The 27,768-nt window shown below is 28.9% G+C and overlaps 1 protein-coding gene across 1 annotated transcript in view; it reads left to right on the top strand.

The window, feature by feature from the left end:
* Positions 1–27,768, top strand: part of LOC143193160 (solute carrier family 7 member 14) — a 166,937-nt gene that overhangs the window by 82,188 nt on the left and 56,981 nt on the right. Inside the window, exon 3 of the mRNA XM_076399171.1 lies at positions 9,032–9,185. Coding sequence (XP_076255286.1) covers positions 9,032–9,185 — 154 coding nt within the window. The remainder of the gene's footprint in view (positions 1–9,031; positions 9,186–27,768) is intronic.

Here is a 27,768-nt window from a genome sequence, read left to right as displayed (position 1 = left end):
AAATGCAAGACTCTTCACTGGTGTAGATGTTGTGCCTAACTATTGATCTACCGCAATTGTAACTCTTGACAATATATTTGCATCAATTGATACGAGAAACTTTTTGAACTTTTGTCTAATTATGCAGGATCCAACGTGGAAAAATCCTTTTAACCGCTAAATGCTCATGCAATATCTTATGGACGTTCGTCATACTAATGGCCAAAAATGACTTAATATCATGGTAAGTCATGTGTCGACCTTGCTACATCATTTTGCGCTCAGTAACAGTGTCGTCTGACCCAACAAGTGATTTTGGACAATCTTCACGACTTTCGCCCTGATTTGACTGCAGTCACGATTGAATTCGTTATACCAACATTTTATGGTGGCCAATGATGGGGCTCAATAGTCTTGATAATCCACTTCGCATATAATAAAATATCTTCGCAAAAAATATTGTGAGATTAATCCATTGTTACACCGAGACAAAATTCTGTAAATTACTTATATCCAGTTACTGTAAATAGTATAATTTGTGCATAAATGACAAAACGTTGTGAAGAAGGTTAAAAAATTTAAACTTCTAATTGAAAACATTGGATGTAGCCTAGCAACCCTTGGATTTTATTATTTACAAACATTATTTACTATACTATTGGTGCACTTCGATTATCAATAAAGAAACGTATAGTTATATAGATATTTAATATACAACGAAATGTCCACCATTGTTCTCAATGACAGAAAATCGTATTTTAATTATCTAAACAATATCTAAACAAAGGAAAGTGTAAAACAAAATAATAACCTTATGAATAGGTGAAGTTAATATATTTAAAATAATATTTTAAATTAACAACAAGAAACCTCTGTGAAAAAGTAATTTTTCAAAGAGTTAAATAATTAGTTAATATTAACTGAGCAGTAAGCACACCCCAAAAAGGTAAAAAAACGACGAAATGTTAATATGGCAGAACATAATACTTATTAATTTTTCACAGTAAATACGCACAATGATGTATGTTGTGTATCATCATTTTCTTAATTAGTTACTTTGTTAATGTCTTTTTTAATCTTATTTTAATAGTATTTTAAAACGTAGCTGCAATTACGTTAAAGCCTCTACTATTTTATAGAGTTTACTTTTCTAATTATTATTTAGATTGAATAGTTTAATTAACTATATAATTAGATGTAAATAAGAGCTGAAAATTATTTTTTTTGCATTTCAGTAAGTATACACATAGCAATAAAGAGATTACTAGAATATATTTTTGTATTAAAAATATAAAATAAATCAAATATTGTCCTCCTGTCCAAACATAATTTAAACCTTAAAACTTTCTCCAAACATTCTCCATTTTTCCATAGAATGACTTACAATACTTAGCGAACAATTACGTCTTCATTTGAGCCAAACTTCTTTGGCTGGAGCATTCTTTAGAGATCTACAAACAGCCAATACTAATGAGAGTCAGAACAGGACTATACTGTAGGCGGCAAAAGTTATGCAAAACCCCAATTCGTTCAATTTGACCAATATTTTCAGAAACTAAAGCGCTGTCTTCATGAAACAGCACTATTTTCTTTTGAACTTGAATACGTTTTTCTCTTTATCTCTTAATGTACCATTAATAGTTCAAAACAGTAAGGAATTGGGGTCTTTATTTGGAGATGTGTAGGAGAGACACATTGAATATTATTAATGGGACAATACTAATTTTCCTGGTAAGATATAATGTTTAATCAACAAACTAAATCAACAAAACTAGTATTAACATCAGTATCGTATAGAAAAACCATTAAGTTCTCTTAATAATTGCTAGCAATTAATTTACTACATATTAGTTTACTTACGACAAAACTAAATGATATTGTACAAGATATTTTAACAATTACAAAAGAAAAGCTTCACATGATTTCATTAAGTACCAAAAACAAGTACATCTCATTTTCAAGATTAAGCCAGAAAATACAACGAAAAAAAGTCATTGGTTTTTTTTTATTCGTTAAGATTTAATTGAAAAAATAACGATCGATTCCAAATTTTGTCCCTGAAACAAAGGAAAAGTTTTCATTTTTGTTGAAAAGAACGCTCGGCCTACCTATTATTTGCGATTTGAAGGTCCTTAATTATAAAACCTTTTCAGTATTCACAATGGCAAACAAAGGACGAATAATGGAGTTTTTTTCCGAATATATGAAACAATATATAAATAATTTTTTCTAGAAATATTACACGGAGCATGTTAGTGCTGAAAAGTTTATTTCTAAAAAAGTTTTACGAGAACTTTTATAAATAAGTCCATATTTCCAATAATATATTATATACTTCTTACTTCACAATATTTCGTTATTAATTTCCATAATATTGACTAAGATTATATGTTATAAAAGCTAGGACGTATAAAACTTGTATATTGGCAACATGTGGTGTTTTTGGCGGCATCTGTTTAGTCTGCTGTTTATTATTCACTAATGTCAGAACACCATGGCATATTACTCAATAAAGCAGCACGTTGAAATGATGTTGTTCTGGAATTAAACAATTTTAGTCTACCATTTTTTAAATAACTTTCAATGATCTTAATTCGGAGTTGTTCTCTGTAACTACCCAAAAGTAGAGTTCGCCACAGAAGTTTTTAACGAATTTGTTCAGTTTGTATTCGATAAACATGTCCCTGTAGTCTACTTAAACAAGTTCGTTTAGTGGTTTAGTTTGCTTCAATCCTTGATCTAGTTAAATATATTTGATAATAAATTTTATGATGATTTTGGACATTTTACTCACAGCTTAATATTTTATGATATTTTTGTTATAATTTCTTACACTTAATCAACTTAACAATTAGAACACACGTGAGTTGATTTTAAAAACAAATTAATTCTATTACGAGTTATATGAATTTCTTAATTATATTAATGTACATACATGTACATTTATTCGAGTAAGTTACATATGTTTGTTTTTAAATTCATTTTAACATTGAAGTGTGAATTATTTTTTGAAAATTTTAAAGTCTTATGATTGCTAATTACTTATATGTCAACTACTACATTACTTTCTATATATATATATATATATATATATATATATATATATATATATATATATATGTATATGCATATATATGCATATATATATATATATATATATATATATATATATATATATATGCATATATATGCATATATATATATATATATATATATATATATATATATATATGCATATATATGCATATATATATATATATATAATATATATATATATATATATATATATATATATATATATATATATATATATATATATATATATATATATAAATGAGTGTAGTCTACGTCCATAAATTTGTTGCTCAATTGTGCACTAATTATCGCAGAATTTGCAAAGTCATATAGAAGGGTTAACAAGATAGGAGTTCAAAAGAGGCTGATTTTAGCCCTGACTTTAATATTCCCTCTCTTCTATAAATACCACCTTATAGATGTAATATCTCCTGAATCTTGAGTGATTCAGCTTTTACTTCGGTGGTAGATATGACTGTCTTCTTCTGCCTCAATCCTTTAACCTCAACATAATTAAGACCATCTCTCAAACCCAATATGACAGATTTATTGTAAAATTTTAACGATGTTATATTCCATACTTAATAGCAGAGATGGAACTAAAAATCATTAATTCCTCTCAACACAACAGCTAAACAGCTTGTATTCCATTTCAACATCGAGTCACATTTATAAGACTTCTGAATAAAATTAAACAACAATTAGTTATTAGCTCTCTACACATAATTACTTGAGAAACATATAATAACATTTTGTACTATTAAATGTTTAAGCCAATTTAATTTAATAGGCACTAAATGCAAGCTGAAGTTGCTAAATAATTATTAAGTGATTACACAACATGTTCCATACGTTTGAAAACATTATAATTCGTTTCAAACCAAGGATATTAGGTCACATATGAAATAAAAATCAAATGCGATTAATCGTTCACTTCAACGACAGAAGAAGAACCATTTTTATACAAATTGGTATACTAAGATAACTATAACTTAAAATACTAATAAGGCAGACAATGTTAACATCATCGGAAATTGAAGGAATCAGCTTGGTACTATTTATGTTGCGCATGCCGTACCTTTTGCTCATTTCAACTAGCATTTTATCTTCTTAGCAAAATGGGTTGACTCTTGAATAGTTCAGAATAAAATATGTTAAATTTGAAAGTATGAATATCCATTAAAAGTAAGAATAACTAATTGAAAATCTATATAGAAGGTTCATATTCACATATAACCACATACATAAAATATATGTTTATTACAATTAAGGTATGTTGTACTAAATTATACTTAAATAATATTACATTTCAAAACTTTATAAAAGTAGACAGATTAATGGGTGGTCTATTTTAAGCGTCATAACTTTACTTTGATTATAGACTATTTACTCGTGCTATAAAATATTGGTATATAATCATAACTCCCTACTAGTACCCTGGAAACAAACTGATCGATATGACTGGTTTATTGCTCATAAATACACTTCATTAATACAATCGTTACTCTTTATGACTCTCATATGTTATATTCTAATTATAAATAAATCTGTAATGTTTTAAAGTTTAAGTTAAACTGGCTATGTTCATATTGAATGTTTAATTAGATAATAACCAATCAGCCATCTCCACATGTCATATTAATATTTTTATACTTTTTATTAAGTATTTATTATTATGTTATAGACACGTGTTGATGTAACAATTTTTTGCAATTAACACCCCCAATATAAAAGAGTTCATACCAATAACAACAAAGATATGATGAGAAATTGATAGTCCTCAAATACCATAGCTACATTGTTTGTGTTTAGCACTAACGTAAATACGTGTCAATATCGAAAAACAAATTTGAAAGTAGAATTGTAATATATAAGAAATATAAAATTTAATCTATACATATCTAAAACCAGAGATGATAGATAATGTTTATTTTTTTTATAATATTCAGCAGATAGAAATATATAATAATATGCTTTTTATATATATTTTAAAATCCCCTTTTACTAACAAGGGGTTTATCTGGACTAGACCTACAGTTTAACGTGGTCTCTAAACCACGGTCCTCAGCATTAAGCCTACCGACTGGCGAGTGACCAACTTAGAAATCATCCCAGAAGACATCCGGTCTTACCTAGCCTAGTTACAGGCGTGACTGGGATCATTTTCCTTGTCTGATTTTACCCTTTTGCCTAGGACCATTACTAACAGTCGCAAACATAAATTTACGACTATGCCCCAGTAAGATTCGAACTCGCGACTATCGCAACAGAAGGTGGACCGTTCTGTCGCCTTCACCACTGCGCTACCAAGCCGGCATATATGCTATTTTTGATTCCCCACCTTATTCGTTATTTGGCGATATAATGTAATGTTTGTATTCTCGTCAAATATTCAACAATATTATTAATAAGCAGCGTAAACAATATATCTATATTCTATATAAAATTAAAGACATACATTATTTAAATTTGTAGATAAGTAGCTTTGAGATTGAATATAATTCCTTTAGGTTATTAAACAATTAAATTAGGTAAATATTATATTAAACCCGATACAAGGTTACACATAACTACATTTTTAGCACAATCTGAAATTAATATAAGAATTAAGAACTATTATAATTAAAGTGTTTAATTCATAGAAAATCCTTCTAATAGAGAGTTCCATTTGGAGTAGAATTCCGACAGAATGAACAAATCACTTCAATCGTCCAATGAGCTCGTCGTCAAAATTTTACTATGCTTAACTTGCAATCATCAATCATAAATAAACACGTAATGAGTAGGATCTATGTACTGATATAATATGAAACAATAATAATGCTTCTAAATATTTATTTTATTCATGATTTACTAATACAAAACTAAGTTTTTATATAAAAATACATTCATAAGGAATAGACATAAAACATTTTATCATCTATATAACTGTATGGTTTAACATCTTAACTTAAAAAATATCATTTATAAATAGAATAAGAATTTCAAAAAAACAAAATGTAAAAAGTTCAAAATGTCTGGCCCAATTAACTAACTTGATTCTCTCTAGAGGAATATTCCTAATATGTATTTGTGATTTCTGCATTGAGAGCAACCATCTCGTGTGAATGAGTAACCAAACTCGATAAAAAGTGATTTTTACTGGACAGTAATCTACTTAAACCAGTCTCTATAAAACCTAGCTAGTTAAAATAATAATAACTTAATTTTATAAAATTTTCTACAAAAATAACGACCCTCAATATATATTCTAAAAATGTTTAACAGCCCAAATACCGTGTTATTACTTTAGTTTGTTCCATTCTAACGATTTCAATAAAACGACTATGGAATCGACAATATTGGCCATTAAACATTGTACGCGGACGTTTTCCGAAAATATTATTTTCGATTCTTTGCCCCATTAACTGGATAAAAATAGCAAAAAATGAATGGCAGATAGAAATTGCTTTATCACCCAAAAACGGGATGGGACAAATCAATTCGGGAAACGGTTTTATTTTATATCCGTTGAAGAAAGATTTTCGGCATAATATGTCAATTTTTCCTTAAACGTATTTCGCTATCTCTCTACATGCCGGCCTTTTTTTATTTTTGAGAAGATGATCTTGTTTTACAAGCACAAAACTCGGTCAGAAAGTAATGTAATGGTTGACATATAAGTAGTTGGCAATCATAAGACATTAAATTATAAACAAAATTTTCAGAAAATAACTTCACACTACCTAGTTACTTTCAATATTAAAATAAATTTAAAAACAAATATATGTAACTTACTCGAGTAAATGTACAGGTATGTACATTAATATAATTAAGAAATTCAAATAACTCGTAATAGAATTAATTTGTTTTTGAAAGCAACTCACGTGTGTTCAAATTGTTAAGTTGATTAAGTGTAAGAAAATATAACAAAGACATCATAAAATATTAAGCTGTGAGTAAAATGAATCCAAAATCATCATAAAATGTATTATCAAATATATTTATATTTAACTAGATAGAATAAATTTACATATATATATATATATATATATATATATATATATATATATATATATATATATATATATATATATATATATATATAGTTTAATATAGTTTAATATAGATTAATATAGTTTAAAAAGATATGTAAGTTGTAATTTAATTAATTTTTATTCGGAAGTAACACAGATGTTTTCAAATGTTTAAGCCTATTAACTGTTTAGAATTGTAAATTAGTTTGAGAACTATTATATTTATATGCCAGTCTTTTTATGCTTAAGAAAACAACATCGCTAGGGCAGACATATTCTTTGAATTAATTTTGGTAAGTTAGTAATGTGGTACATGACTCGAATAAATAAGTGTCAGTCATAAATTATTAAATTATGAGTCAACTTTTTCTTTTTTGTTGTAATTTTTGTTCGAGAACGACTTACGTGCGTTCAAATGCTTAAATTTATAAAGAAAAACTGTTTAGATGGAAAGTTAGTTAATTGTTTATACTAGTGTAAAACACAAAAACTAACTATTTAAAAGAACTAACTAAAGAAAATAACATAAAATAACATAAATATATTAAACCAATATTTTAACTCTATATCTTTATCAGATGATCTATAAAGATGACAAGATATCCGCTAACTTTATTTCACCACAAACAAACACTAAAAAATAAATAGAAAGACAAATAATTTTATACCAACACAACTCTCTGACAACAGATAAATGTTAAAAGGCCAAGAACTCACGATAACAAGCCTTACAAAGTTCATGGACTATGTATGGTGAATATAGCAGTTAAGGCAGAAGATCTTAATGAAGCACTTGTAACATATCAAGTGAATAAGCATCCTATAATAAATAAATCCTAATAAATCATATTAGGATAGGTCCTGCTAATAAATTATATTGGCTTTTGGTAATTTAAAGTTACTTTTATATGATCTGTTATAATCATAAGTTATCTAACTTGTAATGATATATGTACTGATTGTGTAACTAATGATAACGTTTCTATCATTTTTATATATACCATATATTTTTTGCATTTTCATATATATATATATATATATATATATATATATATATATATATATATATATATATATATATATATATATATATATATATATATATATATATATACATATATATATATATATATATATATACATATATATATATATATATATATATATACATATATATATATATATATATATATATATATATATATATATATATATATATATATATATATATCACTCAAGTTTGCCTTTAAATTCCAAACTTTACATTATTTAAAAATACGTGGCACATATATTAAAACTATTTGTAGTTATCTAGTAACTTAAACTTAATATTAGTATTCAAGTTGATATCCCAATATTTCAAAGCCAAACTGATCAAACCAAATAGTATATAATGGAGGTATTTCCACTTAACATAAGTGACAATCACGAAATGTTAAATTATAGATATAATATAATATATGTACAAATGTAATAATTAATGTAAGTTGACACACTATATTTCAAAAGGGTTTTCACTCTTCAACCTCCAAATAAGTTAACTGTTGCCGAGTGGTTCCAACATTTATGTTTAACATTAAGGTTCTTATATTCAAGTAATATCATTTTGTGTTTTTGGCAAATTGCTTAATTTTCGCTAACCATAAATACAATTAGGTCTAAGGTTTTTAGGATTTTCTGATTTCTAATATACCATGAAGCTTGCAATGTTGTTTTAAACCAATGTTCCAAAGAATTTTGATATGTTTGTATTATATTGGTATTAAATTTGTTTGCTTAACCATATGGCACCACACTGCAGATTCACACAAGTTTCAATATTTATTCAAAAAATATCGATATTTTACGTAGAAGTTGTCGTCCAACATACATCAAAGTTCTTTTGGTTCTAAATATACCGTAATTTAAAAACACAGGTGTGCTATGACGATATTTAAAATCTATCACATTCATTTTTTCAGAAATGTCTCACCACACTAGACCTGACATCATTGGGTGTTGGCAGTTGCGTAGGAACCGGTATGTACTTGGTAGCTGGAATGGTAGCAAAAAACGTTGCTGGCCCCGGAGTCATCATCAGTTTCATCATCGCAGCCATAGCCAGCATATTCTCAGGTAAAACCACGAATTCACGCCCACTCACCCTCGTTAAACGACAAAAACCTGTTAAAATATTTAGTTCATTTACAGTCTTCTGACGGACGTAAAAATCCCTTTTTAAGATACGGTTCTTGCGTGAGGAACGGCTATACAATTTCGTAAAGGTAGAACGAGCCTTTTCTATTGGTAAAGGACTCTTGTCGTAAAAGACAGTCGTAAAAGTTCTAAAGTTTATTTCGAGACGTAAACAGAAATCAACGAATTCAATGAATCATTTTAAACATGAAAGCACATATAATTATCATAACTTTAATTTATAATACTTAATAGCAAGAACACAAATAACATTATTAGATATGCAAAAAGGTATAATAATTGAATTTGGATAAACTGGATATCTTAAAATTTATTAATAAATTTAAAAGATTTTATAAAATTTAAATTTACACAAATTTACATTATACAGACTTTCACATTAATGAAAGAATATCTTTAGCTATCTTCTGCGAAAATCTTGTTTGATAACTCAATAGATCAAAATAACCACATCCAAAATATCCTCTAAAGCATTAAACATAAACTTCCAACCGGTAATATTCGATAATAATATTTGATATCGGACAATTGATATCCTTGAGTCTTGTCTATATTCGTGGTCATAACAAGATATCAATTTTTATCAATAATACATCAATACAGAGCGTTTTCAAAAGTATTGTATAGTTGAAGAAATTCTATTTGATTTTGCAATTATTTTCACAGTTTCAAGTCCAGCTAACATCTAACATATTCAAAAATTATGCTTCTACTTTTTCTAATGTTTTCCTATTTTTTATTATCTCTATATCTAGCTTTTCCGTAAAAAAGTACCTAATTAAATTTCTGGTCAATAAACTATTTTAGCACCAGTCAACAATTTGTAAACTATAAAAAGTTGCTTCTATTATATTTTGGAACTATAAAAGACAATGCATTTTAAACTTCCTTTAAAAAACCACTTAAAATTTTTATTTAAAAGGTTTTAGAAGTAAAATTAACAAATATGTTAGAAATATAAAATAGTTAGTATTTTATAGGACCAAAAATTAAACATAAAGGACGCCAAACGCTTTGAATTCATCAAAGTAAAACCAGAATTATATACTCAATAAATAGAATTTGGTGATTAAGTGATGTTAAACATATTGTTCTATATTGTTCATAACTATTCTTATTCGCGACTAATATAAAAAAATCAAAACTACAAGCAAAAACTATTAGCAATATTATTCGTAAAATATGTATAGGTTTATATATTATTATGCGTTATTAAATAGTTTATAGAGGCATTAAGAAAAGCCTGCATTATATATTATCAGGCTATAAGTGGCACCAAGGACCAACAGAATATTTTTGCAAATAAAATTGGTTTAACTATTTAAATATTTTTTATTTTAGTTGATTTCAGCTAAAATAATTTAGTTATGTTAATTAGCAAAATATCAAAAATAAAAATTATTATTATGTTATATTCATATTACTGTAGTTCCAAATGTCAAGATCTTAATATATTCAATGAAGCACAAGACGAAAGAAACCTTTTTTATTTACATATTCGATTATTCTTTATTTTCTTTTCACTCAAAATACAGAATTTCCAATATATACATTTACAGATTCGAAATATTGGTTATTAATATTTAATTCCATTTTAATGTAGTCAATAAAAAATGTTACATGTAAAAGTACAATACAATCATTTTGCTACTTAAAAGCAGTAAATCAAAACTCATTTCCCAGAACTATATAACGTATTTTAAAATTAAATTTTGTGACATTATTTTTAACTCAGTCACTATATATACAAAAATAATTCAGTAAGTTCACGCAAGCAAAACAGAAATGGGGTAAAATAAATGAAAAAGGATTTATAGGTGGAATTATCTCCTTTAATAATATTTATTATATCTAATTAATCTTTTTTAAATAGTCCCATGGGTCTCACTCGTCACTATAGTGATACTGTGGATTCCTGAAAGGTCTTTATATCCGTTTGTGGTAGATAAAAACATCAAAAATTGTAGAGAGCTAAATCTGTCGAACTAACTACATGTTAAATACTTGGATGGTCAAAACGCCATCATCTACACTCCTTCTAAACAATCATCATACTTATTATTTCATCTAAACCTGTTATCCATGAATTAAAATCTTAATAATAAATTATTCACTGATATATCTTTTAAATTTTCCTTCCATTCCTTCTACAGTCTCAATATTACCAAGAATATATACCAGAATTGTTTTTAGTTTTAATTTTACAAAATTTATAATGTTTTTTATTTTATACAGTAACAATTTAATTTATTAAACAATTTAATTGTTTCATTTTTGTAAAGATTTTGACATGGGAAAAAATTATAACTTGAGACAATATAAAATATCCCATTGTATAGAATATGTAAACTAGAAATCTAAACTTCTAAAATTCTTTCTGTTTCTGAAATAGAAAACACGTGGCTAGCAAAAGGGATTCATGTCATCGACTCGTTGTCGAGTGTTAATGAGGGATAACTGGGTTTCAGGTATCGTGGCTAGACGAAACGTGTAGGTTAGACCTAGTAGAAGACCTCTTATGATGACTATAACCATAAGCTTCAAGAAGGTCCAAGATCGCGAAATATTCGAGCGTTTCTTAAGTTTGTAACATACGTGTTCCATCGGCGTGAGAAGTTGAAAGAGTCTCTTCCTAGGCAAAATTCTGAACGAATCGGGGTACAGAAAAGGGTTTCTTGACCCGGCCTTTTCAACTACCACCAAGAACTTGTGGAAGAAGGAGCTTCAGTGATAAAATACGATGCAGCGAGATTGAGAAAATATTAAAGAACTAAAAACAGAAGATCAGAATTAGCAAGACAATAGTCAAAACAGAATTACAGAAGAAGTCAGAATAGTCAAGTATCGAGAGAGAGAAGAGAGACGTCAAATTAATAAGAAAGGAATGTATTGTGAGTGAAAGTCAAGAATCAAGTCAAGAATATGTCGTGTGTATAACCATCGTTTGGGTCCGATGACGGAATTAATATTAGCTAAACCAGACATACGATTTATTCTTCATAACTCTTTTCACAATTACGATTATCAATATCGATTTATATTCTATTTTACTTAATTTATATTTTTGTTACATTATTCATGTAAATAAACAAACTCATCTTGTGAATTACTTTACGCAAAGAAGGGAAAGAATAAATTGTATTTTATTTACAACATCGTTTTCAATTTTACCCAAGACAAGCCTACAGAGTCATATACACTATGTTTCGAGTCAAGAAAGTTCTTTACATGTCATAAAAACTCTAATAGTTTTAAGAGATAGGCTGGTCTGTACATTTTACTGAATAAAAATGACAGTTATATATTGAATAAAACCCACGCTATCCCACATTTCTTGATTAAATTTTACGTCCGAAAATTTCCCGGTTTTTTCATGTAATCGTCAGCTGTTTGTCAAACCCCACATGAATGGATCGTCGAATCGACAACATCTCCAAATTATTAAGGATGACAGTCGTTCTTTATTTCTGCTGGCCATCCTGTCTTTTTTGTTTCTTTTTATGTTGAATTGTTGAAAAAAAAAACATAGAAATTCGTCCGGAGAATGTACCTTTACGCACCGTCGCATTTGTTTATCGATTTCACGTTTCTCAAACATCCGTTATTCCCTGCGGTGTTATTTTGTTGGGGAACATGTCATGAAGTGTATTAATTGTGTATGATTCACCGATGAAATGGAAAAACTGACCGACAACAAAGAAATATAAAGCTCGTTAAGAAAATAAAAACATATTTTTTTCATACAACGTTTACAGATAGGAAGGATAAATCGGTTACATATAGGCACATAAATTGAACCTATAGTTTTAATTATTCTTAGGTAATAATAACAATAATCAATAATCAAATCAACCTTAAAATAATAATCAAGTATTCTGACGGTGTGATGTGTGGGAACATTAATATAGTCATTTTAAAATAACAGTAAACAAACGTCAAATTTATGAGGTCATAAAGTCGCAATGTTGCCTCAACTATTTAATAAAATGAGAAATAATAACAAATTTAATGTTATAATACAAAGTTTATTTTCACGTTACAGTACATCTAATGTTTATTTTATCTAAGGATACAAATTACAGTTAATATAATTGTATACCCAAGTACTGCATTTTGTTTTCGTTAGAAAGCATATTTGCCTTTTTACGTTTAATTTTTATTTCCCTCGTAGCTATGTTTCCATCTGACATTTCTTTGCCAAATCATTTTGGTATGAGTATATTTCTCTTTATATTGTTCTGTTATTGCCGGTGTATCTGTTATTCCCCTTAATGTATTTGCCATATTATCTGTAAAAGAATTAGTATCCATTATCTCCTCATATATTCCAATTAAAAGCTCATATATATTCTTAACAATTATACAAATATTATTGAACAAAAATCTTACAGTCATTGTCACTTTCGCTATCACAAGGCAATTAAAATTTATTAATTTCTAAGCAAGCATTTGCTCATAATGCCACCATTTGTCATGAATATTTCAGGTTTGTCTGTAAAAAAACGTAAATTACGTAAAATGCAAACATTTAATTTATATTTATCAATTTTAGTACCAATTTCAAATAGTTCTCGCCCAAAAACACTGCATGTTCCTAAGTTTTCTGAAAATGCATACTTTTTTCATAAATCTCATATTTTTGATTATGACTAGAGCCAACATCAACCTGATGTTCATCAGCCACTTTACATGTGGACGAATTCTCTTTCGTGAATCCAACATATATTGTTTTTCAGTTTTTTAGAGATTTTACTCACAGTGTCCATATTAATACTCAGTGCAGCTGTATTTGTTAAAAAATATTTCCAATCACCACTCGTACAACTTAATATTTAGTAGTATCAATACCTCTATAACGCATTTTGCTAGCAAGAGGAGGCCAGCCAATATTAAATAGTTAGTTAATCCGTACTAATTCAAGATATCTAAAACTAACTGCTAAAAGCACACCCAGTCTTTATATAGCTTTTTTTGTTTCCTTATTTCTTGACTTCACCTTTAGATAAAGAAATTAAAATTATTTAGATTTTCGGAACATTTTAATTCGGTGGAATTATCAAAATAAAACTATCAAATCCCAACCTTTAATTTCGGAAACACAATATGAGAAATTATGATCTTCCACAATCGTTTCGCACATTTTACATCCTATACATAAAAAAAGCCGTTAACAATGCGGTTTTTTGCTTTGGTTAGCAGCCTTTTCATTCCATTCCGAAACAAAGTAAGTATATAAAAGGCTTTTTCATGTCGAAAACATACGAGTTCTTATAAAACCGCAAAACTCCTGACAGGTAAACCATCTGCACGTAATGACGGTAAAGACCCTTGCCTTTTGGGGATTAATTTATCGTAGATATCGTAAGATTTAATTTTTTTCACCGAATTCCTGACATTTTTTTGTACAAATATACTACTCAGTTAAATTATCTTTAATTACACTTTTTTACAATGCCATTAAATTAAATTTAAATTATATTATAAATTCATACACGAACAGTTAAAGTATCTTTTTGGTTTAATACTTTGCAAAGTTTAATTAACGAATTTAATAACCAGTATAAAACAAAGACTAACTGACATACAATATTTAATATTATTGCTTATATTTTATCTACCCCAAATAAGCAATAAAGCTGAATATAAATGTATATTAGGGCATATAAATTAATTTATGAACTTGATAACCTATTAGTATTTATTATTATGATATAAAATATTAAAGCATAAATATTCAGACGCAATTATTATTAAATTAGCGGTAAAATTTAAATAAAGGAAAGTAGTTAAAAAGTACAAAACTTTTAATGTCTGAATAATATAAAATCACCAGACATATAGATGACATCAAAGCAGAATATGAAACTGTATGTTTGATAGGAAGCCATAAACTTTCCAATATACAGGAAATAAATCTTTAGTACAATATTTCATATTCTTCCTTGTTAATTTCGGAATATTTATGGATTTATATGAATACTGTTTAACAGGTCAATTGAAACTTCCCCGACACACCATAGTACAACTCTTTTTTTGGCAAAATTAGTTTTTTTTATTCAACATAATTCCCTTCAAAGGTTATATACCGATTATAAAGACCCTTGAACTTTTCGAGACTATTTTTGTAATACGATTTGTCTTTGCTTCAAAATAGGCCTCAGTTTCGGGGATCACCTCGTCATTTGAAGAAAATTTCTTCAAAGCGTGCATTTTTTAAGATCTGAGGAAAGCAAATAATCGCTAGGGGCCAGATCTGGAGAATACGGTGGATGCGAAAGCAACTGTTTCATTTGCCATAGTTTTCACTGACTGGTGACACAGTGCATTGTCTCGGTAAAGCAGCACTTTCTTTTTCTACAAATTCGACCGTTTTTCGGCGATTTCGTTCTCCAAGCGGTCCAATAACGCTATGTAATAGTCGCTGTTGATGGTCCATCCTTTTTCAAGGTATTCAATGCAAATTATTCCATGAGCATCCTAAAATACCGACGCCATAAACTTGCCAGCCGACTGTTAGGTTTTCCCACGCTTTGGAGCAGGTTCATCGTGTGCAATCCACTCGGACGACTGTCGACTGGACTTCGGAGTGAAATGATGGAGCCATGTGAGCCCCCATTGTCACATACCAACGCAAAAACTCAGGTTTATTACGCTTGATCATCTTCAAACACTGCTCCGAATCATCAACTCGTCTTTGATTTTGGTCAAAAGTGAGCCCGCGCGGCACCTACTTTGCACAGTGGTTTCTCATACCCAAATATTTATGAATGATAAGATGTGCACATTCAGTTGATATCTTTATAGTGTCTGCTACTTCATTCAATTTCAATTTGCGGTCATTTTGTGGATTTTTTAAATGTTTTCGTCGGTAACAACCCCTTTTAGACGTCCACTACATTCACCGCCTGCGGTGCCCATCGGACCACGTCTAAACTTAGTATACCAACCCCTGATGGTTGAATTTCTTGGAACAGTATTCGGAAACTCGGCATCATCCAAGTTTTTGCTTCAACTGAATTTTTTCCCTTCAAAAACCGATATTTTATCAAGAGGCGAAATGTTTTTATCCATTATTTTCACAATAACAAAAGTTGCTTTGCTCAAAATGCTATAATTCACAAACTAATGATCCGACAGCTGTCAAATATACTATATATGTTACATACATCTTTTGAGGGTTAGGGCTAGCTAAAAAACATATGGATTTAGTTCCAGTAGCGGCATCAATGTGTCAGGCCGGGGACTTTTCAATTGACCTGTTATATGAACATCATCACATTTGTACTATATATGGCGATGGCTATCCCTTCTTCGATAGCAGTACTAAATATGTCTGCTCTACTTCCCAGTAAATATTTTTTATAATCAATATAAAAGTATTTACTAACTTTTATTCAAGTGTTAATAAAAGCTGCGAGTAATTAATTCGCAATAATTATAAGTTTTGTTCAATCAGAAGCGATTAAAATAATTCCAATAATTATTATTCATATTACGCATTAGAATTAATTCATAAAATTCAATCAATTATAGGAACAGTACAATAATATTGAAATTTGCTCCATTTTTATCTCTCTCAACGGTTTAAAATATTTGTTAATTTTTGAAATGTTTTATACATATTATATATTTATACATATATTATTATTAAAATTTGTAAGCTCTCCAAACCATTCCTGTATTTTCAAATGCAAAATAATTATTTTTCGAAATCTCTCAAGTGTTTCCTCAGCTAAAGAATAACTGAATGATTGATGATATAATAAACTAATAATACCAAATTGCTAAACTTGAGTCTTAAATATTGTATATAAAAAATCTATTAAAAACTAAGCTTAATAATAACAAACATTTAAATTGCGTATTTTTTCGGATTATCAATCCTTTCATAAGGAAATGTATAAAAATGAAACACCCACACATTAAATCATCATTTATTCATTTACATGCATGTCTTACTAATCAAATTATGAAGTAATTAACAGCCTTATCTATACGTATGTTACGTCAGTTTTTCATTTTCTTTTTGTAGACATGCATACACAGTCACGAGACATTTACTATAAATAATACTTTGGGGGCAATAATTAGCCTGAATCCAGTAATTTTTATGCTTATTGAGTTTAATTAATCACACCATTAAATGTATAGTATAAAATGTGCCAAGCTGGGAGCGTGACTTGTAAAATAGGTTACACTGTTATAGGTTACCTGAAATTTGTTGGACTGGAAAGTTCAAGTAAAACAATAAATGGAAAAGTTCCATTCATTATTCGGCATTAATTAGCATGTCGTTAATTATAATCTGATAAGCCGAGAATAAACAATAGCAAATTAAAATTCGTATATAAATAAAGACTCCACAACAAAGTTTGTAAAATTTTTCTTGCACTTTTATTGTTGAAAATATTGCTTTACTTTAATAACAGTATATTATTTAAAAAATTGTTCTTCGACAATTCAGAAAGCATGGAGCTTCGAAACTTATAAAAGTTTAAGAATTTTCTTATCCTTCATACAGAAAAGGAGTGGAAATGTGAAAAATCTAATTTTTTTTAAATTTTTTGAACTTAGATAGATTGATAACAGGTCAATTGAAAAGACCCCGGCCTGACAAATAGATGGTTCTACTAGAATTATATCCATGTTTTTTAGTTAGCCCTAACCCTCAAAAGATGCGTGTATAAATTTGACAGCTGTCGGATCATTAGTTTGTGAATTATAGCATTTTGAGTGAAGCAACTTTTGTTATTGTGAAAAAAAATGGATAAAAAGGAATTTCGCGTGTTGAAAAAATATTGCTTTTTGAAGAGAAAAATACAGTTGAAGCAAATACTTGGCTTGATGTCGAGTTTCCAGATACTGCCCCAGACATATCAACGATCAAGGATTGGTATGCTAAGTTAGACGTGGTGAAATGAGCACCGAAGGCGGTGAAAGCAGTGGACGTCCAATAGAGGTTGTTATCGACAAAAACATTTAAAAAATCCACAAAATAATTTTGAATGACTGTAAATTGAAATTGCATGAAATAGAAGACACTCTAAAAATACCAACTGAACGTGTACATCAAATCATTCACGAATATTTGGGTATGAGAAAGCTCTGTGCAAAGCGAGTGCCGCGCGAGCTCACATTTGACCGAAAACAACGACGAGTTGATGATTCGGAGTAGTGTTTGAAGATGATCAAGCATATTAAACCCGAGTTTTTACGTCGATATGTGACAATGGATGAAACATGGCTCCATAATTTCACTCCGAAGTCCAATCGACAGTCATCCGAGTGGTCTGCACACGATAAACCCGCTCCAAAGCGTGGGAAAATGCAACAGTCGGACAGCAGTTTTCATTGACTACCTTGAAAAATGAAGGACCATCAACAGCGACTATTACATAGCGTTGTTGGACCGTTTGAAGGGTGAAATCGCCGAAAAACGGCCGCATTTGTAGAAAAAGAAAGTGCTGCTTCACCAACACAATGCACCGTGTGACAAATCAGTGAAAACGTTGACAAAATTCCATGAATTGAACTTAAAATTGCTTCCTCATTCACTATGTTCCACAGATCTGGCCCCCAGTGACTATTTCCTGTCCTCAGATCTCAAAATAATGCTCGCTGGGAAGAAATTTTAGTCGAATGTATAGGTGATCGCGGAAACTGCCCTATTTTAAGCAAAGAACAAATCGTACAACACAAATGGTATCGAAAAGTTGGAGGGTCGTTATAATTAGTGTATTACCCTTGAAGGAATTATGTTGAATAAAAAAATGTAATTTTGCCAAAAAAATGTGCTTTACTATGGTAGGCCGGGGACTTTTCAATTGACCTGTTACATGTAGATCCAACTTTTGATTAATTTAAGTGATGTGACTTTAATTGACCTATTGTTGAAACTCAGAAGTGGCCTGAGAAAAGGGGAAGGTACTGGTCTAAGCTAGGGGATACCGAATTTTTTTCACGGATAAGTTAACAAATTCATTTTTCAGATTAAATGGCTCTAAAGATCATAAATAAATAATTCGATGTGCTTGTTATCATTATGACTGAAAACATAACTCAAACAAATCCTATATTAATAACTTCACCGTTTAAGAATTTACCTGATGATCTGATGCATATAATCATTTACAATCCGTTAGTAATTATTATTAAAATTAACCATTTATACGTAACCCTAGTCTACTAAACAGTTACAAATAACAATCAGTGACTCTTTAATTGCTAATATTAACAGTTATCATTATATAAAAAGAAAATTTACACAATAATGTATTATATCTTGCTATGTATCACATAATACATCGCACTATGATACTCCATCCATTCATTCAAGGGTAATTCATTTTAACGCCGTTCTTTCGTTTTATTTCTGGATGTCTACACATTCAATCTAATAATGCATCTAATATTTAAAATTAGTAGTTTCACAATTTTTAAGACAATGAAAGAACAAAATACGATGCATGTACCAAGGTACGAATGATATTTGACACCCGATATATACACAATATTTATTTATTAATGAAGTATTGGGCCACCATTTGCATTTAACAATTCTTTAAAGATTTCGTGTACGTGTCATTTGTAGGTTTTACGTTGTAAACAATGTATACGATGATTAATCAGACTATACCACATTCTTCTAAACCTCAAGTGTCCCGGTTTTATGATCATTGCACAATTTAGTTTTCATTTTGTGTTGAGTTATGCTGTTACTTCTGCTGTCACAGTAGTTTTATGCTGTTTGACTAGAATCCCTTTTAATGGTTTGTTGGTCTGTGTCAAGTTGCAATATGCAAGATGTGGTACATGCGAGACAAGAAACTTATTTATTGATGTCACCTAAACTTTTTAAATCGATATTAGCTGCTTCAGTTGAACGTATTTGGCGCTTTTTATAGGTTAATTATATTATCAATAAATTTTACTAATAGATATATACAGAGAAAATATCTCCCTATTCTCCATATATTCAGAAAAAAAATCGAATTATTTTTTAATAAAAGTATACGTATTCTAGTAACCACTTTTTTGTCCTATATAAAAATCAAGCCGGCAAACAATGGAGCTTTTTTGCTTTGCTCTGCAGTTCTTAGGCAGAATAAAAGCAGCAGAAAGGTTTGCCATTTGCCTTTATGGGATTGATTTATTGTTAATAACGTTTGATTTACTATTTTGTTTCAAGAGCGGTCCAAAGGAAATTTTATTTTACACAATTTATGACTTCGGAATTGTAGTCGATTTATCAAAAGAAATGTCAAATGAAAAATTGTGTTTTTTATTTTTATATTTTATGCCTTTGTAGTAAGCTCATGATAAAAAATAGTTTATAGACTATTAAATAGTTGTTTTATAAATAAAACCATTGTTTAGAAAAAAATGTGAATAAAAATTTATGATACTAGAAACATTTCCGGTCGTATATTATTCCGGCAATAAAAATGGCTTCAATTTTAAGCAACTTAACAGGGTGAAATAACAAATTATTTTAGGATTTCTCATACTTAAAACTACGTTTAACTAGATTATATTTTTATATCACATTAGATACTAATATAATAGAATAATTTTTAAAGGATTGGTAGAGTATTGCGTGTTCAATTTTATATTAAATTATTATTAACTAAATAGAGCAAAACGACTTAGAAAGAAATAGTTATTTATCTATGAAAATTTTATTAGTACAACTTTTAGTAGCTCTGTTTTAAATTCGACATAATTAAGAACACAGATTTTGAAGAATTTGAACAATCAATAATGACCAATAGAAATAATAACGCAGTAGTCACATATCTAATCTGAATATGTTTTGATAAAATTGCCAATGGCCAGTTCAAGCTTTATTCCCAAGAAAACTACACGCTTCAAATCGTTGATATACAAACGAAATTAGATAGCCCTCAAAATTATATTGTCTCCTTCTACAAATTATGGTGGTAATAAATTTTTCGATAAAAATAACGTCAGAATTAAATTAGTTAAAATGACTTTTGTCGACAACAAAATATCAAAGTTTAATAAAATTTACTTAGAGAGCAAATTTATTGTATCTACTTGAAGTAAATATACACATTGTTTATAAATAAAATACAAACATACATTAAACAAGAACAAATATAATTATTTCTACAAATAAAGATTCAGAAAGAAATCTTAATACATCCGGATTTCTTCATCAAAAACACAGTCAAAACAACATCGCAATAATTTTTCTATTCAATTTTTATAAAAGGTTACGTTTCACTTAAGTTTTTTTTCCAAATAGTTCTTGAATCTTAGGAGTACAACTATAGCCAAATATTTTATGTAATATTATAATCAAGTCTAACAATTTATATCACAATATATATATATATATATATATATATATATATATATATATATATTGATCGATACTTATTTCCAGTTAAAGTCGCGGTGTGAATATACTAATTTCTTAGTATTAAATGTTTGCATATATTTTTCACTCTTCATGCTTTTATTAAGAAAAATCAGTATAGTATATATCAATCAAAATATTTTCAACATCGATCAATTTTTGCTGTCACGTGATGAAAGTAGTCAATAAGTATTCTCTATGCTTTTGGATCTTTTCCTTTGCTGATTTTGAATGCAACTAACGCCTGTGTACACTTAGTATTTCTTTTAGTTTGAATATTTAATTCATTTACGTAGAAATGTATATTATTTATTCTATCTATCTATATATATATATATATATATATATATATATATATATATATATATATATATATATATATATATATATATATATATAATTACATGTTGTTAGTTAAATAACAATTGTGAATAAAACGAAAAAAGCATATAAAACCAAATGAAATGGAATGCAAAAAATCCAATTCATATAGAATATTTCGGCGCTCTTATTTGAAAGCAAAAAATAATTTCTGTATTTTCTACGTCGGCTTCGCCCATATATTTTATTCCTTTTCATCAAACCGTTCGACGTCACATCCAGCGCGCCAAACGTTTTTCCAACGACCCAACGGTGAAGCATATCGCTTTTTATAAGTAAAAAGGGCCTAAAACTCCAACATCCTGACCCCTCAGACATCGCCACGTTATGTATAAAGCTTAATCGAAACCGAACCACCCCGGGACTATGGACCCATCCATCGGGAACACTATCGGAAGCTCTGCCATAATGGCTTTAAATTGAATGTACGGGATGTTCATTTTCACTGGATTTTTATGACTTAGTCTGGCCATTTCTTTAGTGTTTATATTCTTCCTATTATATTATAACATGGTTTAATAATTGTTTTTTAAATTGTTAGATACGTTAAGATGAAGAAAAGATATAGTCTATTCAAAAGAGCAGTGCACCTACGTGATCTGAATTGATGATGTCAAAACGTCGCAATGTTGCCGCATCACCTCTGAGTTCCAGTACATTTTGACTTTGGCATATAACAAAATCCTAATCTAAATAAGTAATGAAACAAAAATTACATATAATGCATATGTTATTGAATAACTTAAAAGTACAATTAATTATACAGCCACAATAATTTATAGATTAGAGTTATTTTATTATATTTACAATGAACTTTTTTCCACACTAGTATATATAGAGTTCTAGACGCGTTTTTTTTTATGTAGTTGTTTGACCCGAAGACCTAATCCACCTAATTAACAATTGTATATCCAAGTAATGTGTTTTACTTCTATTAGAGAGAATATATGCCCTTTTCGTTTAGTTATTGTTTTTTTCTTTAGAATGTGTTTCCTTGTAAAGTAATTTTGATATAACCATATTTCGTCTAAGTTTGTTCTGTTACTACCTATATTCTTTCTTGATAAAACTAGATTTAATCACTACATTTTCCCTAATGTATTTATCATATCTGCAAGACAGTTAGAATCCTTTCTCTCCTCACATATTTTAATGCTCATGTATATTCTGAACAATCGCACACATATCAATTCACATAAATCTTTCACACTTTATACAGTTTTCGTATACTAATTATATACTAACCCGTAGTTGTTTCCACTCTCATCACCCTGTTTTGGAAATTGTCGGTATTGAATCATAATCTGACATTCAGAAGGTTGAATTCAAATAAATACCTAAACTGTTAATTTCCAATCTATCCAACACATGTTCACGATTCCATCATTTGTCAATTTCTTGAGCTGTTATTCTTGATCTGTCTGATCACGATCATTCAAACTGAAGGCTTTATTAATCATTACTATTTCTAGCATTAAGAACAAAAAATATGCTGCAAATACGCATTTTTCTATATCATATTAAACATGATTACTGGTTCAAAGGTTTCATTTAAAAAATCTTCATAACTTTTCAAGATTTTCTGACAACCTCATCAACCATAGCCTTTCGTTAAAAACTTTTACACGCAACTGGCTGATGACTGTGTATGGAAATTCATTTTACTTAGGCATAACAAACACACTCAAATTTTCAATTAAATAACTTGGCTTTTAATGGTCTAGTAAATATTGTTACAACTCACTGATAGCTAAGTGAACATAAATAAAATTATCTATATTTCAAAAAAAATTATCAATTACATCTTACATTAAATATTCTTGGTACAATTTTAATTTACAAATTAATTTATTACTACTATTCTGTTGTAATTGCATTAATATATAAGCAAGGCGAGTACGGGATTAAAACATCAGTACTTATTTCGTGACAAATTTCGATATTCAAAAAAATATATTACTATTTTGCAATGTTTCTGTCAATGTTTACACAGTCCTCTAATGGTACGGCCTGAAGGTTCTATTAAATTTTAGTTTATAATTTTAATAACCATGTCATGAACAGTTAGCTACATTTTTTTTCTGTATTATTTCTTTTCATCGGCAAATATTTTGAGTTTCATAGTATTATAGCATAAAATTATTGTGCCTCAAGACATACTACATTCACACATTATGACATATCTACTCCTCTCAATGCTTGATAAAAGAAAAACTCCAAATATACATGCTTCCTTTCATCTTGTAAATATTAAATTAAATTTATTAAACCTTCCGGTATGTAATATTAATCATATATGCCCTATTAAGCAATGACTTAATCTGTCTGTTAAAATAAGAAACACGAAGTAAAATTTAAAGATATACAAATTTCAAACTAAATAATTTTCATCAATTAGACAATTACAGCTACTCAAATAATCTGTCAAAGTCGCTGGAAATAGCACTAAAAGACTTGTAAAACAATAAATCCTAAAGAATACGTTTAACAAATTAGAATAGTCTTAATTCTTCGCTGTCTGTATTATCTTCGCTAGAGCACAATGCCAGTAGCGATAACGAGAACTTTTAATAAGGTACCAAAGATTCAAGCGTTTAACCAAACAACGGTTAAATTTGCCACAGTAATTATCTTGTCACTTCAGTAGTTCTCTTAAAATAATGTCTCTTGTGGTAACCTTTTCTTAGTTGAACCTTTTCTGATTCATTAACTTTTAGTCACCCAATAATATATATGTGCTGAAGCGACAAAAATCTATTTTTATTATATTTAATTTAAGAATATACATATACATTAGTCACTAGGTCTACGATATTCATTCCTTTAATAGATTAAAAATAGAATAAAAAACTTATCTCACTAAAAAACAAAAATATATTATAGACACATTATTTTTTGTAAATTCTCTTCGTACTATGTGCTTCGTTCTTCATGTTATATTGTGTGATGTGTTGATAGTAAGGACCAGTTAAAATGGCGTCCTTGGTCATGAGTTCAACCATTTCCCTTAATAGTTTAAAAATTGATTAATTGTAGAACACAACTAGTCGATGACAATGGACCCAACAACTGAGAAGACATAAGAGGATGTGCTTGGTATTTAAACCTTGTGGAGTATGTTCATCAAATGCTAATTAAATGTGAAATCTTAGATCTGGACCTGGATCTGGAAAATAAGATGGTTGGTTGGAGATCTAAGAGTCACTTAATTTAGACTATATAATTCACAAAAACCTGAATGTTACAAACCGTTTATTATCAATAGTATCTGATGAAAAAGAAATTATTTGGTAAGAGCACTGAAATCTACTTACATTCTGAATTACCTCTATACTACCAAAATACGTACTCACTCATCTACGCTTCTACACTAGCATTCACTGTTATTGAAAAATTTCGTTCTCACTTAAAATTTCATAAATTTAATTGTAAGTCCTATCAGTAATTGATCATAGATTGCAAATATGTGTCTTAATTAATTTGAAATTATTACTTATGTTCATTGACATTAAAGTCTGTTACATGTTAAATCATGCTTGCTTGCTAAATAGAACTTGCTTCGATATAAGTTCTGTATTAATTTGCAATTAAAAAGATAATTTAAAAAACCATTGCTTCTCTCTTACTCATACAGTGGATAAAATCTTAACAAAAAGACAACTGAGGCACTCTTTGAATATCTGAAAGCAAATAGTAGTCTCTAGGGGTCCGATCTCGTTTTTACAGGAAATGACAAAAACTTGGAAGCATATGTCTGACATAAGCTGCAATGCCTTGACAAAAGCACTTCACTGAATGACTATATTTTATATTAGAATCCAGGTTGAAACTGGAGTGGAATCACCTATAGATTTTATCGTACTGACTTATGTTATGTCAAGACACTGACAGTTTCAGTCAGAAACTAATCTCAGAGAAACTTAACTAAAAAATTTAATTGCTCTATGAAACTAATTTTATGATTTATATGTGGACTTTCGTCCTAAGGGTTTTAAAAATAGTAAAAAAAATATATTCAGTTCTCAGTTTTCATGTTCTAAATAAATGCTCTTAATATTAATTTTTACTACTCTTATCATGTAACAGCTTGTAAAAACAACCAAAATTACATTATATAATATTTTTGATATATTAAAATACATGTTATTCATCACTTTTACGAGATTATAAAGTATTATTGTGACAAAATGATTTAAATGGCTCAACACTGGATATATTATTACACTTTCCTGATATATTTTACTCGCTACTTTCACAATATCCTGTGTAAATGTGATGTGATGAATTATGATGTATGATGTAATTATATAACATCTTGTGAAGTAGACTGAGATCAAGTCAAGACTTGCTAATCTTTAAAAAATTTCCCTCCTGATAGTGCAATAAATAGACTCTTATATCTGCAAAAATTATTTTTTATTTCCTACTTTTATACATAATGTATCTAGTATTGATAAATAAATAAAGCATTAACCTACTTTTCCATATATCATTTATAGTCTAAGAAATAGGGCCATTCCCATTTATGGGACTTATTAATCGTAGATATTATTTGATGTTTTATTTAAATTCGAGACAAAATCATATATATCTTCGGGTTTTCTTTAGGAGAAAACTATAATTACAGAAAAAATATTGTTTCTCAAAATAAATATTATAGAAGGTTTTAATGATTCAAAAGACTATTCAGACTATTGAATTTCTTAACTTCTTTTAATTTAAATCTCTTGTATGTGGCTTATGAATATTTTATTTTTCAATCTATTCAACATGATAGCAGTTATGAAATATAAGTTTCGAAATACTATAGCGTTATACAAAATCATAAATTCAACAAACTTCTGTTCTTTTTCTTTAATATAAATTGGTATGGAATTAGTATAAAAATATTTTTATGTCAATTTTGTTACTGTTGTAAAGTATTGAATTCATATAATAACAATGGATGTTATCGGTTAGTATATGGACACAATCAGTCTAATTAAGTCTGTAATAATAGGTCAATTGAAAAGTCCCCGGCCTACCATAGTAAAATTATTTTCTTGGCAAAATTAGTTTTTTTATTCAAAATAATTCCCTTCAAGGATGATACATTGATTATAGCAACCCTCCAACTTTTCGATACCATTTTTGTAGTACGATTTGTCCTTTGCTTCAAAATAGGCCTCAGTTTCGGCGATCACCTCCCTTTTCATTCGACAAAAATTTCTTCCCAGCGAGCATTCTTTTAAGATCTGAGAACAGGAAATAGTTACTAGGGGCGAAATCTGTAAAATATGGTGGATGGGGAAGCAATTCGGAGCCCAATTAATGGATTTTTGCCAACGTTTTCACTGACTTGTGACACGGTGCATTGTCTTGGTGAAGCAGTACTTCTTTTTATTCAACTACGGCCGTTTTCGGAGATTTCGTCCTTCAAACGGTTCAATAATGCTATATAATAGTCGCTGTTGATGATCCTTTTTTTTCAAGGTAGTCAACTGTTGCGTTTTCCCATGCTTTGGAGCGGATTAATCGTGTGCAGTCCACACGGATGACTGTCGATTGGACTTCGGAGTCAAATGATGGATCCACGTTTCATCTACTATCCCATATCGATGCAAAAACTTGGGTTTATTACGCTTAATCATGTTCAAACACTGATCCGAATTATTAACTCGTCGTTGATTTTGGTCAAAAGTGAGCTCGAACGGCACCCACTTTGCACAGAGCTTTCTCATACACAAATATTCGTGAATG

Source organism: Rhynchophorus ferrugineus, unplaced genomic scaffold, assembly GCF_030347505.1.
Source record: "Rhynchophorus ferrugineus isolate W39M unplaced genomic scaffold, kcgeb_rfMv2 rfM3, whole genome shotgun sequence".
NCBI lineage: Eukaryota > Metazoa > Arthropoda > Insecta > Coleoptera > Curculionidae > Rhynchophorus > Rhynchophorus ferrugineus.
This window is presented reverse-complemented; position numbering and strand designations above follow the sequence as displayed.